This window comes from Gavialis gangeticus, unplaced genomic scaffold (genome assembly GCF_001723915.1).
Source record: "Gavialis gangeticus isolate Ggan-Ray unplaced genomic scaffold, GavGan_comp1, whole genome shotgun sequence".
Classification (NCBI taxonomy): Eukaryota; Metazoa; Chordata; order Crocodylia; family Gavialidae; genus Gavialis; species Gavialis gangeticus.
In genome coordinates this window covers 61,422,295-61,436,989 of record NW_017729032.1, presented here as the reverse complement: position 1 = coordinate 61,436,989, position 14,695 = coordinate 61,422,295, and the positions used below count along the sequence as shown (strand labels likewise).

General features: G+C 40.5%; 1 protein-coding gene across 4 annotated transcripts in view; it reads right to left on the bottom strand.

Annotated features, from left to right (window-relative positions):
• NEK5 (NIMA related kinase 5) overlaps positions 1 to 14,695 on the bottom strand; it is a 71,650-nt gene that overhangs the window by 37,397 nt on the left and 19,558 nt on the right. For 3 of the 4 annotated variants that reach the window (XM_019524690.1, XM_019524687.1, XM_019524689.1), the window contains exons 6-13: positions 13,833 to 13,919; positions 12,677 to 12,731; positions 10,634 to 10,834; positions 10,457 to 10,538; positions 7,299 to 7,435; positions 5,604 to 5,803; positions 4,148 to 4,214; positions 3,712 to 3,831 (exon numbers count right to left, since the gene is read on the bottom strand). In XM_019524690.1, the coding sequence (XP_019380235.1) occupies positions 3,712 to 3,831; positions 4,148 to 4,214; positions 5,604 to 5,803; positions 7,299 to 7,435; positions 10,457 to 10,538; positions 10,634 to 10,834; positions 12,677 to 12,731; positions 13,833 to 13,919 (949 nt within the window). The remainder of the gene's footprint in view (positions 1 to 3,711; positions 3,832 to 4,147; positions 4,215 to 5,603; positions 5,804 to 7,298; positions 7,436 to 10,456; positions 10,539 to 10,633; positions 10,835 to 12,676; positions 12,732 to 13,832; positions 13,920 to 14,695) is intronic. The other variant, XM_019524688.1, reaches the window with a different exon arrangement.

The following is a 14,695-nucleotide window of genomic DNA, read 5'->3' as shown; positions in this document are numbered from 1 at the left end:
TGGCTATTGGTATCGGCCCCCAAAATCTCTATCAGTGCACCCCTAAGGAAAATAGTAATCTAATGATGACTAATGAAGAGGAGGAACAGGGACTAGCTGGGCACAGATGCTGGAAGAACAAAGAAGAGTGAGTGAGTGTGAGAGACTGCGACTAGCTGGGCAAGGACTCTAGAATTAAAAAGATGAGGTGTGGGATGTTAGGCTGGCTAGGCAAGGAAATTTTTGTGAGTGGGACTGAGCTAGATATTGAAACAGGGACAGATTGGAGGGAACAGTGCAAAAGTTGTCAATCTTAGGCAAAACATACGCAGACCACCAACTCTCATTCTTCTGGAGCCTGGAATGCAACAAAAGGTGCCCGAGTAATCCATTCTTTGTTGTCAGTGAATACCAGTAAAGTCCTAGTAAAATGTTTTATTCTTCCCTAATGCTGGTCCACACAGATGATACTAATCTACTACTGCTATTGATTACTCTATTCGTTCAAATATAAGAGGTATGTACAATAGATCTATAAATTCCAGTCCTGCTAATGACCCAAGTAGCATGGTTGCAAAGTAAAGCATTTAGTAGATTCCGTACAACTTTAATTCAGTCCCCTTGTATCTATACATTACAATACAGTCTTGAGCACATTATTTTCCCCACAGTACACTTGCCTCATTCATTCCACAGGATAAATTTTCCCTGAGGTTGTGTCTAAATGAGGCTGTTGTCTGTAAGACACTTGCTTCTTTTGTTGCAGAAGTCGGAAGATGTATAATAAATGGGGCAGGGAATGGTATATTAAGGTAATGAATGTGGTCCTAGAGAACTGGATTCTATCTTTGTCCCACTGCACTCCTAGTCAAATCCCACTGCAATGCTAGTCAAGTCACTAAAACCAGACTTTATAGGAGTCACTGACTGTGTTCTTAGCTGTATCTTCTGGTCCCTGCTGGAGATGCAAAGACATGGTTTGAGGAAGTGCTGAACACTCTCACCTGCAGCTGAAGTCAATGGGAGGTGTCCTTGCAACATACGAACTTTGTAGTACAATACTAAGGAGTCTGAAAAATCAGGTAATACGTGTCTCAAACCAGACATCCATAATTAGTGGATGCTTTAACTTAATCTTGTGCCTTAGTTCCCTACCAGTACAATGAAGATAAAACTACTCCTTCACAAGAATGTTGTAAAGATAAATTATTCATGAAATGCTCACATACTAAAAGCACAATAGGAAAAGCCTTGAGAAAATTAGCCATTCTGTCTTCACAGCAGGGTTTAAATAGCACACAGTAAAGAAAACTTAGGGCCACAAAATGGACAATGAGATGAAAACAAGATATCAAACAGCTGTTCATTAGTTGAGAACTGCCTATCATTTGCACCAAAAGAGGCAGCGGTTCCTCTGGAACAATCAATATGTGATTGTATAATTAAAGACAGTATTACAATACACATGCACAAAATAGACAAATTAAGGTTGCTCTGGAATGTTCCTAAAGAAATGTTACCATCTGACTTCGCAAGCTTCTTTCATGCAGCTTTTGAGCATGTAACAGATGCATACACTAGTTCCGAGATAATACAACTACATTTGTTTTGACAACTAATATGCTTAATACATTAGAATACTCATTTCTGAGTACTGATTAGAAAGTGAAGTATTATTAAATGTTTTATCTATTGTAAAGGATCACCGAACCCATTACAATATTTATAAAATAAAAGTAAACTTTATAGGTTTCAATATAGCAAGCAAATAGCATCTCTGTGGCCATGTCTACACATGCCCCCGACTGCACAGTTGGTACTCCACAGTCATTTAGTACTTGCTTGAGCAGCACACAGGTTGTTTCTAACCGTTGCTGTAGAAATGAGAGTCCAGTCTCCCCTTGAAGATTTCCAGAGTAGGTGATTGTACCACCTCTGGAGGAAGCTTATTCCACAGTCTGGAAACCCTAACTGTGAAGAAGTTTTTCCTAGTGTTAAGCCTGAAGCAGTCTTCCAGGAGTTTGTAGTCATCACTCCTGGTTTTTCCCAAGGGTGCCCTGGTGAACAGTTGTTCACTGAGCCCTTGATGTACTCCCCTGATATAGTGGTAAGCTGCTACCAAGTCCCCTCTCAGCCTTCTCTCTTTTAGGCTGAAGAGACCCAAGGCCCTCAGCCTTTCCTCATATGGTTTGCCTTGCAAGTCTCTAATTGTACAGGTGGCTCTTCTTTGGACTCTCTCAAGCTTTTCCATGTCCTTGTTGAAGTGCAGTGCCCAGAACTGGATGTGGTACTCCAGCTGTGGTCTCACCAATGCTGAGTAAAGCAAAAGAATCACATCCTTGGTTTTGCTTAAGATGCATCAGTTGATGCATGTCAGAGTATTGTTTGCCTTGATGGCTACAGCACTGCAGTGCTGGCTCATGTTCATACTACGGTCTATTATTACCCCTAGGTCACTTTCAGTCATGGTGCTAGTCAGTTTAGCACCACTGAGCCTGTAAGTATGCTGGGGATTTTTTGTCCCCAGATGGAGCACTTTACGCTTCACAATGTTGAGCTCCATCTGGTTCCGATCCACCCATGTTGTCAGCCTGTCTAGGTCTGCCTGTATCTGCAGTCTATTTTCAAGCGTGACCATGCTCCCCCATAACTTGATGTCATCCACAAACTTGGCCAGTGAGCTCTTTACCCCCACGTCCACATCACTGATAAAGATGTTGAAAAAGCACTGGACCAAGCACTTGGTCCAGTGGTTGGCCCATGCATAGCTGGCCCGTGCACTTCCTGAGGCAGGTAGAGCTCTTCAATACAGGTCAGAAAGCAATGCAACCAATCCGACTCAGCCAAGTGTTCCTCCCAAGTGATGTCTGGGTAATTGAAGTCACTCATGATGACCATGAACCATGCGTGCACAGCCTCTGCCAGTTCTAGAGAGAGCAGATCAAGCTCCTCCTCCTGGTTTGGCGGTCTGTAGTATACACCTACGGTCTCTCTCACCAGGCCCCACCTCCCCCCGTAGTTTAACCCAGAGGGTTTCAAGTCGCTCTTCTTTGGAATGAATGCTGGCCTCCAAGGAGGTGTACTGCTCCCTCACATAAAGAACTACACGTAAGGGAGCAGTACACCTCCTTGGAGGCAGTCATTTTGTACTTGCAATGAAGCATCTCATGTAGACGTGCCTCTATGTTGTACAGCAAGGCAAAATTGAGTTAAGAGATAAGAAAATAATACCTAGTTTGGTTTGTAAAAGTGGGGATCTACTCTCTCTTACACTATTCTTACAGTGGTGTGACATCACCCAGGATCCTGGTTTTCTCTGACTTAAAAACATCCCCAATTTTTGGTTTAAAAAAGTAACCCCAAATCCACATTTTTCTGTGATTAAAATGAAACACCATATATTAGTGGTGTTTCATTTTGATCATGGAAAAATGTGGATTTGGGATTACTTTTTTTAAACTGAAAATTGGGGATTTTTTTAAATCAGAGAAAACTAGGATCCCTGGACATCACTTAGTTCAACAGAAGTGACATGAGAATTAGGATCAGGCTCCTGCATATCCTTCTGTCTTACTAGCCTATCAAACCTGGCAGCAGTACTACATAACCTGTGCACAAATCTAGCTAATACTTATGGACATGTGAATGTATGTGGCTTTTAACAAAGAAAATACCACTACAAATTGGTATAATAATACAGCTCTGGCCAACCAAGATCAACATGTCTTTTACCTGTTCCTTCAATTTGTTTTTTCTAGCAAGGTCCTGCTGATGGTCTTTGAGGCATTCTTCTTTGCTTTCCTGCTTCTGAATCTGGTTGTAATGTATGTCAGCAGAGGATGGTCGCAGCCCCTATTAATGTACAAGATTATTCACAGAGCAAAAGAATTTTCATTTGGCAAGTTCACCCAATTCATCCTCACTCTTTCACCTTGAAAGGGCCATAAGAAAAATAAGTAGAAACATTCTACGCTGTCAGATTTTTTTTAACAATAAAAAATAAAACCTTCTGAGCAACTTTGGAAAAAGTAAATCAACAAAAACATCAGAAACAGATTTTCTACTTGCCAAGGTTATACTCCGCTATGAGAAAGGTTTGGGTTCACTTTCTTGGGCTTCATCCCCTCCCATTATATGAATGTTATTCTCTGATCTAGTATTTACTTACCAATTGTTTTTCCACTTTCATCTTGTACTGTTGGGCTTCAAGCCGTCTTTGAAGATATTCTCCAGCCCTAACAAAAAACCATGCCATTCATCTCTGGTATTTGTGTTAACAACTTTCAACAAAATAATTTACATGGAGGTACCCTACACCCACCCACTCACTTGCATCTTTCTTCCTTTATCAGATGTTATTAACTAAACTCACTACATTATGTGAAATGTAAAAAGAATGTACTTAGAGAACAATAACACTGCAGCAATGAAGTATAAAGACAGTTTATAGTTTATATTTTTCCTCTACCCTTTCCACTTCTCTGATTATACTAATCTTCTGCTGAGTCTGTAAAATCTGCCATAGTTTCTTTTTTCATTTGAGAAATAGCCTGTGAGCAATGTTACTAAAATAACGTTATTTTGTAATGCATTCACACATAGGGAGAAGAATTGCCAGAATCAAGGTTATATGTTCAACCCTAACTTCCTGACTTTTTATATACCCAACTTAACTGTGCATTAACGTGGAAGTTTTTCTGTAAGTGCAAAACAGTTAGCAAAGTTCTCTGATCCGTAACTATTTGACTTAAAAAATCTGGTCTATTGCTGTTGGTCGGTAAGTGAAACTGCACTCATGATAGTTCAAAATGCAAGCTTCACGGTCATATGGAGACATGCAACCCAACTTTATATGAACTAGTTTGGGAAGTAGAAGCAGCCCAGTCATGACAGCATGGGCCTCCATGAGGGATATTTTACCTTGATTCTTGCACGGGCTTTGGAGGCTGCTCTGACATCTATCTGCAGCCACATAGCCACCAAAACCTATGGTAGCTCATTTTAAAGCTAGCTAAGGGATTCCCCCTATACTGCAATCTACAGTGAAGACATACATTGAGTCTGGCCTTAACTGAATAATTCTATATTCAGCCATCCATCCCTCTTAATTAAGACATCCTGAGCCATGCCATTCTTGCACAAGACCCTTTGACTCAGCCTACTTTAACTGAAGCTTCCCAACAAGGCACTAGGTAAACCTGGTGCTCCAAAGCATTCTTAACCTGACCTATTTTATAAAAGTCCCTCCATCCTTGACTAATGGTTTGAAAGTTTCAGAAGCATTCTAGACCATGTGTGAAGACAGAATGAGTTTTACTGAGTCCCAGAATTTTGACTAGGAGCTATACAGAGGTCTAGGAGAAGTTCCTACAATAAACAAATCTCAACATTAATAAAATTAGATTCAAAAGTGTATCTCTAGGGCTGCATTTGGTACAGACATTTCATTTTCTTTCTTGTTGAGTCACATATAATGTGACAACCACATCATACACTGACTAGGAAAGTGATCAAATTGCATGAGGGACTCTGCTTCTACATCTGAATCCTTCTACGTGATGGAAAAGGATGACGGGTCAAGCTATTTGTGATACTTTGATATTTAAATAGAGAAAAACAATTACCACTCAGGAGGGGGCAGAGGGGGTGGAACTTGTCCTTTTACTTTATAATATGCTTCAACTCTCTGGCTGAAGTGAGAAAAGTCATCTTGTACATAAGCTTCCTGCTGCAAGTTGTCAAGTTTATCATAATAGTGACCGTAAGGTCCATGTACTCTGGCTCCTTCTGGCCTTTGAGCCATCTTAAATCTGGGGCTCCACTGCTGAAAATATATACAACAGCATGAATTATAAAGGTAATAAATGATTCATTCTTAAACCAAGATATCATAAACTGGATATTAGTTACATTTTATAAGGCAAGTTCCCATCCTACCCTTCATACTAAGTCCCATGATAGTTGTTAAAAACAATTTCCCCACATGTTTTATCACCTAAGCCAGAGGCTTTCTGGCTTCCAGAGGCTCATGCTGCCTATTGCAGCACTTCCAATTACTTCACCTCTTTTAATTAAGAGGCAATTCCCACTGCTTGTGTGAAAGCAACAAACAAAATCCACTAGAACCACTGTGATAAATTCCAGCCGCATCACTGAAGGCTTGAGCCTTGAACGAATTCCAGGAGTGGCTTATTAAGACAGGTGTGAGCAAAGGGATCATAAAGAGACTTGGGCAACACACATCTTCTTGCTGCTGCTCTCTTGTGAACATTGCTATTTCAAACCACCATCTCTTTTATTTCCTGCCTGCAGTAACCTGTCTCTCATTCCTCAAATTTAACTTTGTGCAGAAACATTCCTTTATTTCTGCTTTATACCATATATGCCTTTTCTGTTTCTCATAAAAAGAACAGAAGAATAAGGAACATCTATCTGCTATAGTCTAAAGTAACTACTGTATGCTAGGAAGTAGGTGAAGTGAAGACTGCACTATGCTATGCTAGAAATATGCTATATTTAAACTTATTCTCCACACTAATTGAAAAATTAGTACTGTTATCATTCTCTTAAGTGTTAAATGTGCTAAGTTTTACCTCCTTGTATTCCTAATTAGGAACACTGAAAAAGACTCCACTCATCTCCATCTTGTACATTCCAGGTCACAGCATATAAATATTTTAAAGTGCTATTTTCTTCTGCACATGGCACTGCAATGCTGCATGGGAACTGTTAGCACTAGAAGCTGTACATTTTATCACTCACTGATAGAAGAGTTATAGAGAACATATATAGAAAAATTATTCAAAAAGTGGAATAACCCACACAAACAGAAGCTTATTGGTCATAAAAAACTAAAGAACAAATTCAAAGTAGGATTGTGAATTGAGAGAAACAAGTCCCTCAGTGTGCAATTCCATGGATATCATTTGTCAAAGAAATTGGTGTGATATTGTGGACGTAGCCTCAATCCTTTCAGGCTGATTTTCTCATTTGGTTACCTACAGAACTGCGAAGCTAAAGTTACACCAGCAAGCTAGTAGGTTAAAATACTTTGAAATTCTAATCTCAATTATGCCAAAGTGAACCTGAAACAAGTGCACTAGCATTAGTGGATTTGCTCTAGATTTATAACAAGATAGCTGTGAGTGGAAATAAGCCTAACATCTTTTAAATGGGATCAGACTACATTTGTTTGCCTCCCTTCCCAAATACCAAACTAGTTACCCAGAATTCTGTCTTTAAGAGGAAGGTTCTGACTTCCTACGGTGATAAAGATGTCAAAAAGTTGTGGAGATCTGAGAGTCTTATAGACACAGTACCTGGACAAGAGGCTGCTGAACTCGCAAAGGAGGTTTCCATTCATTTCGATGTAATAATTCTTGTTTCTTGGCAGGTGCCGCCACCTTGGATCTTGGAGAAAGGTGTTCCTCGACTCTCACTTTCTGAAGTTTAGGAGCTTATTTAATGATAAAAAATATGTGGATCTTCTCTTTTTTATGGCAGTTACTACGACAATATTTACTATGTGATCACTATAAACTACATTAAGGTGCATATATCTGACACAGGCTAGACAGGCTAATAATGCCCATTTATATCATTCCTCTTTAATAATCTTCACCACTTCCAAAGTATTGTGCCTTTCTAATGACAAGCTGTTTAACACATTAATTAATGTCAGGTTCATCATGTGTGTGTGAGGAAGCTATTATTGGGCACAATTCATAAACAATCAGTGTGGCACAGAGAAGTGTTTCCAAGGTCACACAGTGATTCACGGCTAGAGCAAAGAAAAGAATTCAAAAGTTCTGAGTCTCATGCCTGCTCAGCTGAGGTTTCAAAATTTCAATGGAAGTTACACTTTCCACTCCGTACCTACAGCTGTGAAAATACCTTTATAAACCTGACCCTCAGTCTTGTACTTCAGGCACTAACTATTGTGAAATGCTGTTTTCTGATTCTAAAAAAAAAGAAGCTGAAAAACTGATTTGACATGAAGGACAATACAACGTTTGAAAATGAAACTTGGGCTCCTAACTCAATTAGAAGCTTTTGAAAATTTTACCCATAAAAAAATCATAAAAATCACAGCTAACCAGATCTGCCTCCACAAGAATGCTTAAATTGCTTCCGCGTTTACATACGTAACTTTGGGGAGTAATTCAAATATATAGAACAACAGATCATTAGAAAGAGATCAAGCTACTCTTGTTCAACAGAATTTTTGCAGTATCGCAGATGTTACGAAAGACTGACATCTCAATTTTGAAGACTGTGTGCATCAGCCGATTTATCAGTGAGTGTCAAAATCAAGTCTAATAATCCATATTAATTTGCAAAATGTAGCTGGCTAATAAGGTCCTCAGTAATTAACTATTAAAATGTCTGTGACATTTAATTATTAAAATCTTGGCAATCCCTTGCAGTTGAGGATGATTGTCTTCCAAGACTGTCTTGTCTGTGTGTCTGAACATGGCTGATGAGGCCTATCCAGGATCGACAGACACTACCACAGCTCAGACATGTGTTTCCATGTGGGGTGGGTTATTAAAATAACAGACTACTAAAATATCAGTGACCAACCTGGATCATTATTACACACGAGATTATTATCTGTGCATTTTTAAGGGCACAAAAGTATACTAAATACTCTAAAGAACCAATTGGCACATCTACACTGCACTGGACCATCCCAGGAAGCACTACCATCAAAATGCACACTTGACTGCTTGTACTGTGTGTGCATTGAGTGCCAAAAACTGTAATATAGCTGCACTGGGCAAACCATGGACATGGCCCCAAAACAGCTAAGTTATATTTTTGTTTTGAGTGTACAGGCAGCAGGAACATTAGCATGATCTGACACAGCGTTACTCCATCTCTGCTCTGACAATCTTACTCTTTTATATTAGACATAGCAACAAGAATGGATAAAACCAGAAAAGGCAAGTTTTACAGCAACAAAGATTTTTTGTTAACTCTGTTCAGGCACATGCACTTGATATCTTTATTTCATAGTTTCATAGTTTCTAGGGTCGGAAGGGACCTGAGCAGATCATCTAGTCCGACCCCCTGCCATGGCAGGAAAGAGTACTGGGGTCAAACGACCCCAGTAAGGTGGTCATCCAACCTCCTCTTAAAAACCCCCAGGGTGGGAGCCTGCACCACCTCACTTGGAAGCTGGTTCCAGACCCTAGCCGCCCTGACCGTGAAGTAGCGCCTCCTGATGTCCAACTTAAACCTTCCCTCCGCCAGCTTGTGACCATTGTTCCTGGTCACTCCTTGCGGCGCTCGGGGGAACAGGGACTCCCCCAGCGCCTGCTGATCCCCCCTAACCAGTTTATAACAGGCCACAAGATCCCCCCTCAGCCTTCTCTTTTGAAGGCTGAACAGGTTCAGGTCCCGCAACCTTTCCTCATAGGACCTACCCTGCTGTCCCTTGATCATACGAGTGGCCCTCCTCTGGACCCTCTCGATGCTGTCCACATCCCTCTTAAAGTGCGGCGCCCAGAACTGGACGCAGTACTCCAGCTGCGGCCTGACCAGTGCCGCATAGAGGGGGAGGATCACCTCCTTGGACCTGCTCGAGATGCATCTGTGGATGCACGACAAGGTGCAGTTGGCCTTCCTAGCCGCCTCCCCACATTGCCGACTCATGTTCATCTTGGAGTCAATAATGACTCCCAGATCCTTTTCCACCTCCGTGCTGACAAGAGGGGAGTTCCCCAGCCTGTATGTATGGTGCCGATTGCTCCTCCCCAGGTGCATCACCTTACACTTGTCTGTGTTAAACCCCATCCTATTCTCCTCTGCCCATCCCTGTAACCTATCTAGGTCCAACTGTAGCCTGTTGCTCCCCTCTATTGTGCCCACATCCCCCCACATCTTAGTGTCATCAGCAAAGGTCTGGAGTTTATTATTATTGTTATTATTATTATTAACAACAACAACTCTCTTGTGGGCAGCGTGGAAGGGGTGAGTTTGGTACTCCCTAATTAATTAGTTGACATACCAAAATCATGATGCAATTTAAGACAAATAACAGTTTGTACTCCAAAAAGATTGGGGGCTGCAACTGCATGTATTTTGCAGGCTAAGATGAAGATTACTTTAGCAGAGTCAAAGAATGATGTCTGAAAACTAATGACCTTGAATTATTTCTATCTGGCAATCATATTAGCTCCATAGTAAATTCTATCAGGTTGAACTATAAATGACTGGTTAGAACATTCCTACAGCTGCTTCCAGCAGTAAACTTCTATGGTGACCCAGACTTAAATGAAAGTTGCCTTTCCTGGTGGAATATATGAATAAAGCAGTGGTGCATTCAGTGCCTGTCTTCCTCATCAGGCTGAATGCTTCTGCTGGTAGAGTTCTCATCCCCTGGAAAAGTTAAACCCATCTAGTATATATTGCCCATAAGGATCTCAGGATAGGACTAAGACTGGGTATATTACTGTCACTAAACAAGTCTTACCCTGTACCAGCTTGGATACCGGCTGTGCTACCGAAGGTCTTTTTCTGTGTATAACAGTGTGGCTGAATTCTTCTTGTATTATCTATCAACAAAAAAAGGTTTCTGATGTAACTGCCTCTACTGTATCTTGTTTAATAAGATTATACTAAAGTGCAGGGAACCAAATCAGAATCTTACCTCAGGGGGTAAATATCTGACAATGAGCTTCCCCAAGAAGGGCTTCTTTAATATCGAATTGACAGATGGTCGATCTATTGGAGATATTTTAAAGAGCTGAGAAATTAAGATCCTCAGGTCATATGAATACTTTGGAGACACAGGAATAAAATGTCCTTGGCAGATCTTCAGCACCAGCTGATGTATGTTGTTGCCTTCAAACTGACACAGAAAAATATAACAATCAATTAATAATAGTTACTGCAGTTGGTATGGGAGGTAATGGACTGTGACTATTTAAAATGGCTAAGAACAATGATGAATGACAAGGGGATGCAGCAAGATGGCTAAGTACCTGGTGTAAACTGTCCTTTCTCTCATTCCTGTCATGTATCCATTTGGTTCATTTTTAGGACAGGGTGAGGAGAGGTGACGCAGCCACTCTTCAGCTGGGTCTGGGTGTGGCTCATTTAATTTAACTGTATTTCCTTCCAAGGCAAAGTCTATCAGGCTCTGTGCTCTCCCTGGCCACCTACCAGCAGAGGAGCAGCAATGCAAGGTAGAAGGCTATGTGTAAGGGTTTTGCCACCCCTATTTTCATCCAAGTCAAAACCTCAAATGAAATGTCTGTTTACACATTTACATTACCCTGGTTATCAACCATATTATTCAACAGGCCCACTGGGCAAGAAACTGTTAGAGATCCTGTGATCAGTAATGATGTGCAGTAACCCAGAATAAGTCTCTTCAAAGCAACTCATGATTCATTTTGCTAAAAGGTGTACCACCTCTACACAGCAGATTTAAAAACCAAAATGACGTATACAAAGATTCTTGTCTTGGCATTCTGCCCAAACCCCTAGTTGAGATTATTTAGCCTTGGTGCCTGCTGCTCTCTTGGGAACGAAATTATAGCCTGCTTGCTGCAGCCCCCTTGCTCAGTTTTTGGGTTAGCCTCCCACAGATGACCATTTTCTCTCCTCTTTGTAAAGTCTTTTCATTTTTTAGAGACTAAGTCTAGAAAAAACAAACGTGAAAGTAACATTTTGTTATAAAAACACCACTGTTTTCTTAGCTGCTTTGAAGGTGTATCTGAGACTGTCCTATCTCTTAGTTCTTGTTTCATCCCCTGTCTAGGCTACTCAAGGGCTCCTGACTGATTCCACTCTTTTGAGTTCATGCAGGCAGTGAAAGAAAACTGAACAGGGAAACAGAAGCACACATACATTTATTTTTTATCAATATTAATTAGGTACTTTCCCAGTCCAGGAAATTTGGCACTTCTTCTGGTAGCACTCCTGTGTCCTCAAGTCAGCCTCCATCAATCTTCTTCTCCTCCTTGCTAAATCAGAGGGGGAGTTTAAGTGGTCCACTTATAGACACACTGACCAGCCTGTGCTTTGCTCCCTATTCAACAGAAAGCTTTTGTGCTGAGAACCAATTGCAGGAATGTTCCTTTCTGAAATGTACAGGGTTAAGACTCTACTTGCACTGAATTGCTTCCAAATTAAATCAACATTTACTTGAATGTTTCCAAGGACTCTACCTCATTTTGAACTTCAAAATCTTCAGTAAATTTAGGTCAAGATTTTCAAACCTGGGCAAGTAAAATGAAATACCTAAATCCACACTTAAGCACCTAAATTTGAAACTTGGCTTCAGTTCTTCCCTTAGTTTGATGGCTTATTCCTATAACTGAAGGAGGTATCATTAAAAGATTAATTTTAAAACGTAATGCTCTGTAATGGATCTGACTTAAGAGGAGAGGTGACAGCCACATATGGATTTAAAGTAGCAGTGCTCCATGAAAAAACAATACATTATATGTGTATATAGTGTATTTGACTTCATTTTGATATGCAGGAAACAGGCAAAGTGTGAGAAATTAAAGTGAAAGAACTGATGAGTATATCCTAATCATTAGGACCTAATGCATACTCATTTAACTTGCAAAATATCTGTTTCCAACAGCTATCTAGGAAATATTCCCATTGCAATTATTTTCTGCCTAGTTTAATACCTTTTTCAATAACAAGTTAATGGTCTAACTGATTATGTACTTACAGGATGCTTTAAAGTGCACAGCTCATAGAGAACACAGCCAAGAGACCAAATATCCCTGTGGATGAAAGTAATTCAAATTTCAGAGGAAAGCCTGCCATGTTTTCATACAAATAAGCAGTGTCCTTACTTCAGCACTTCAACTATCTGACAATATCCTATTAAAAGGTTAATACTGTGGCAAGGTTATGTCTAACTGTGCCAAAAATAACTACTGGATTTTATTTTTCTGGTCTCTGGTATGTAACAAGGCCCCTCATTCTTTGTGTTTAAGTTGTATTATTACTATGTAATTGTAATCATGCCAAAATTGTATTAACTACTTTCAAGTGTGCCAGATGAACTAGCTCAACAGTTCACAATTCAAAGTAAAATAGTTTTTGAAAACTGTTATTTTAGAGGTGTAATAAATACCATTAGTTTGTAGTAGATCTCTTCACCTGTCATACATGCCTGCCTGAATGCATAAATGTAAATAACTGCCTCCAGTTTCAGTTGTGCTTGTAATGGTAAAACCCATTCCTGACCTATTTCTTCACTGAAGGCAGACTCTTGCCAGAGTTGAATGACTCAGGTTTACCAGCAGAGAATTAACTGAATCTAATGCATATGGAGATGGTGACTGAGTTATAGTCAAATTTTAAAGCTTGAGCCCATTATTCAGTGTACTTTTCCATACCAAAACTATCCCTGTACATATCAACTGCCTTATACTTCTGTCTCTCCTTGCCATTTCTGGCAGTCATGATGCTACGAGTAGGGAATGTCTCCCTTATATCCCTGAATAATGGAAGGACAGCCTGCTTTTAAATGACTGGGAGCAAGGGACCTGAGCAGCCTGACAAGTAGCCACAATCTAGGCTGGAGACAATCCTACATCAGAACCCATCAGGAGAAGACAAACCTTTCAGGGTACATCATATCCAAAATATGTAATTCTTCAATCAGAGCAGAAGATCAGGCAGGAAGCACAAAGCAAGAAGCAGAAAGTAGAGCAGCAGATCAGGAAAGGGAAAGAGATCAGAGTGACATATGGGGAGGGTGATAGGCGATGTTGTAGCACTCCTGCCAAAAAAGTTGGTTGTTGCTATCTTTGAACTTTTTTTATTTCACTGGGGCAGTGAAAGACATTAAACCAAATATATCTTTTAAGTCTTACGTTTTATTGTTATATGGTCGATTCTCACAGATCTCAGGAGATAGGTAATAGGGTGTCCCTACACAGGTACGGGCAAGCTCCATGGTGCTAATGGAAAATAGTGAACAAAAGAAGAATACATTATACAGAAAAGTTTAATGTAGCACTACCTCTGAGGGAAAAGATTATAACCAGGAAAGGATCCCACAGAGGCTATTATTTTTGCTGTAAAATAGATTAATACTGATTCAGTCCATTAATTCAAACCCCCTAGAGACAAAATTAAAGCGCTCTCACTCTGTATTAAAATGTCAACGTCCAGGTAATTTTCCATGTTTTTTTTACTCCACAAGGGCTATTAAAATATCCTAGAAAACATCTGCATTTGTACAAAGCTTAGAATTCACCTGTTATCCATGTTATGTTCCGATATAGCCTCTATTACTATACTATCTGAGCTCCACACAATCTGTGGTGCATATATTCTCACAACACACTACAAGGTAAGGGACGTACTATAGATCTGGGATCAACAATGTTTTCTGGCATGGATCTCGAATTATTCAGTTTGGATGCGAGGAAGGCAGGCACTAGGATCTGGCTGCCTTCACTGCTTCTTCCTGCCGCCCAACTGTGACATGGCAAAGGGAGACCCCTTTGTCCAGAGTACTTGGCACCTGGCTGTGACACAATGCAGGCAGAGCCCCCTGCTGCCAAAGCAATGACTCTGCAAGCTGAATCAAAAGGCTGCATGGGCTTGATTCAACTCACAGGCTTTGGGTTGCTGACCCCTGCTGTAGACCCATTCTACAGATACAGAACTGAGGCGCGCGCGCACACACACACACACACACACACACACACACACACACACACACACACAC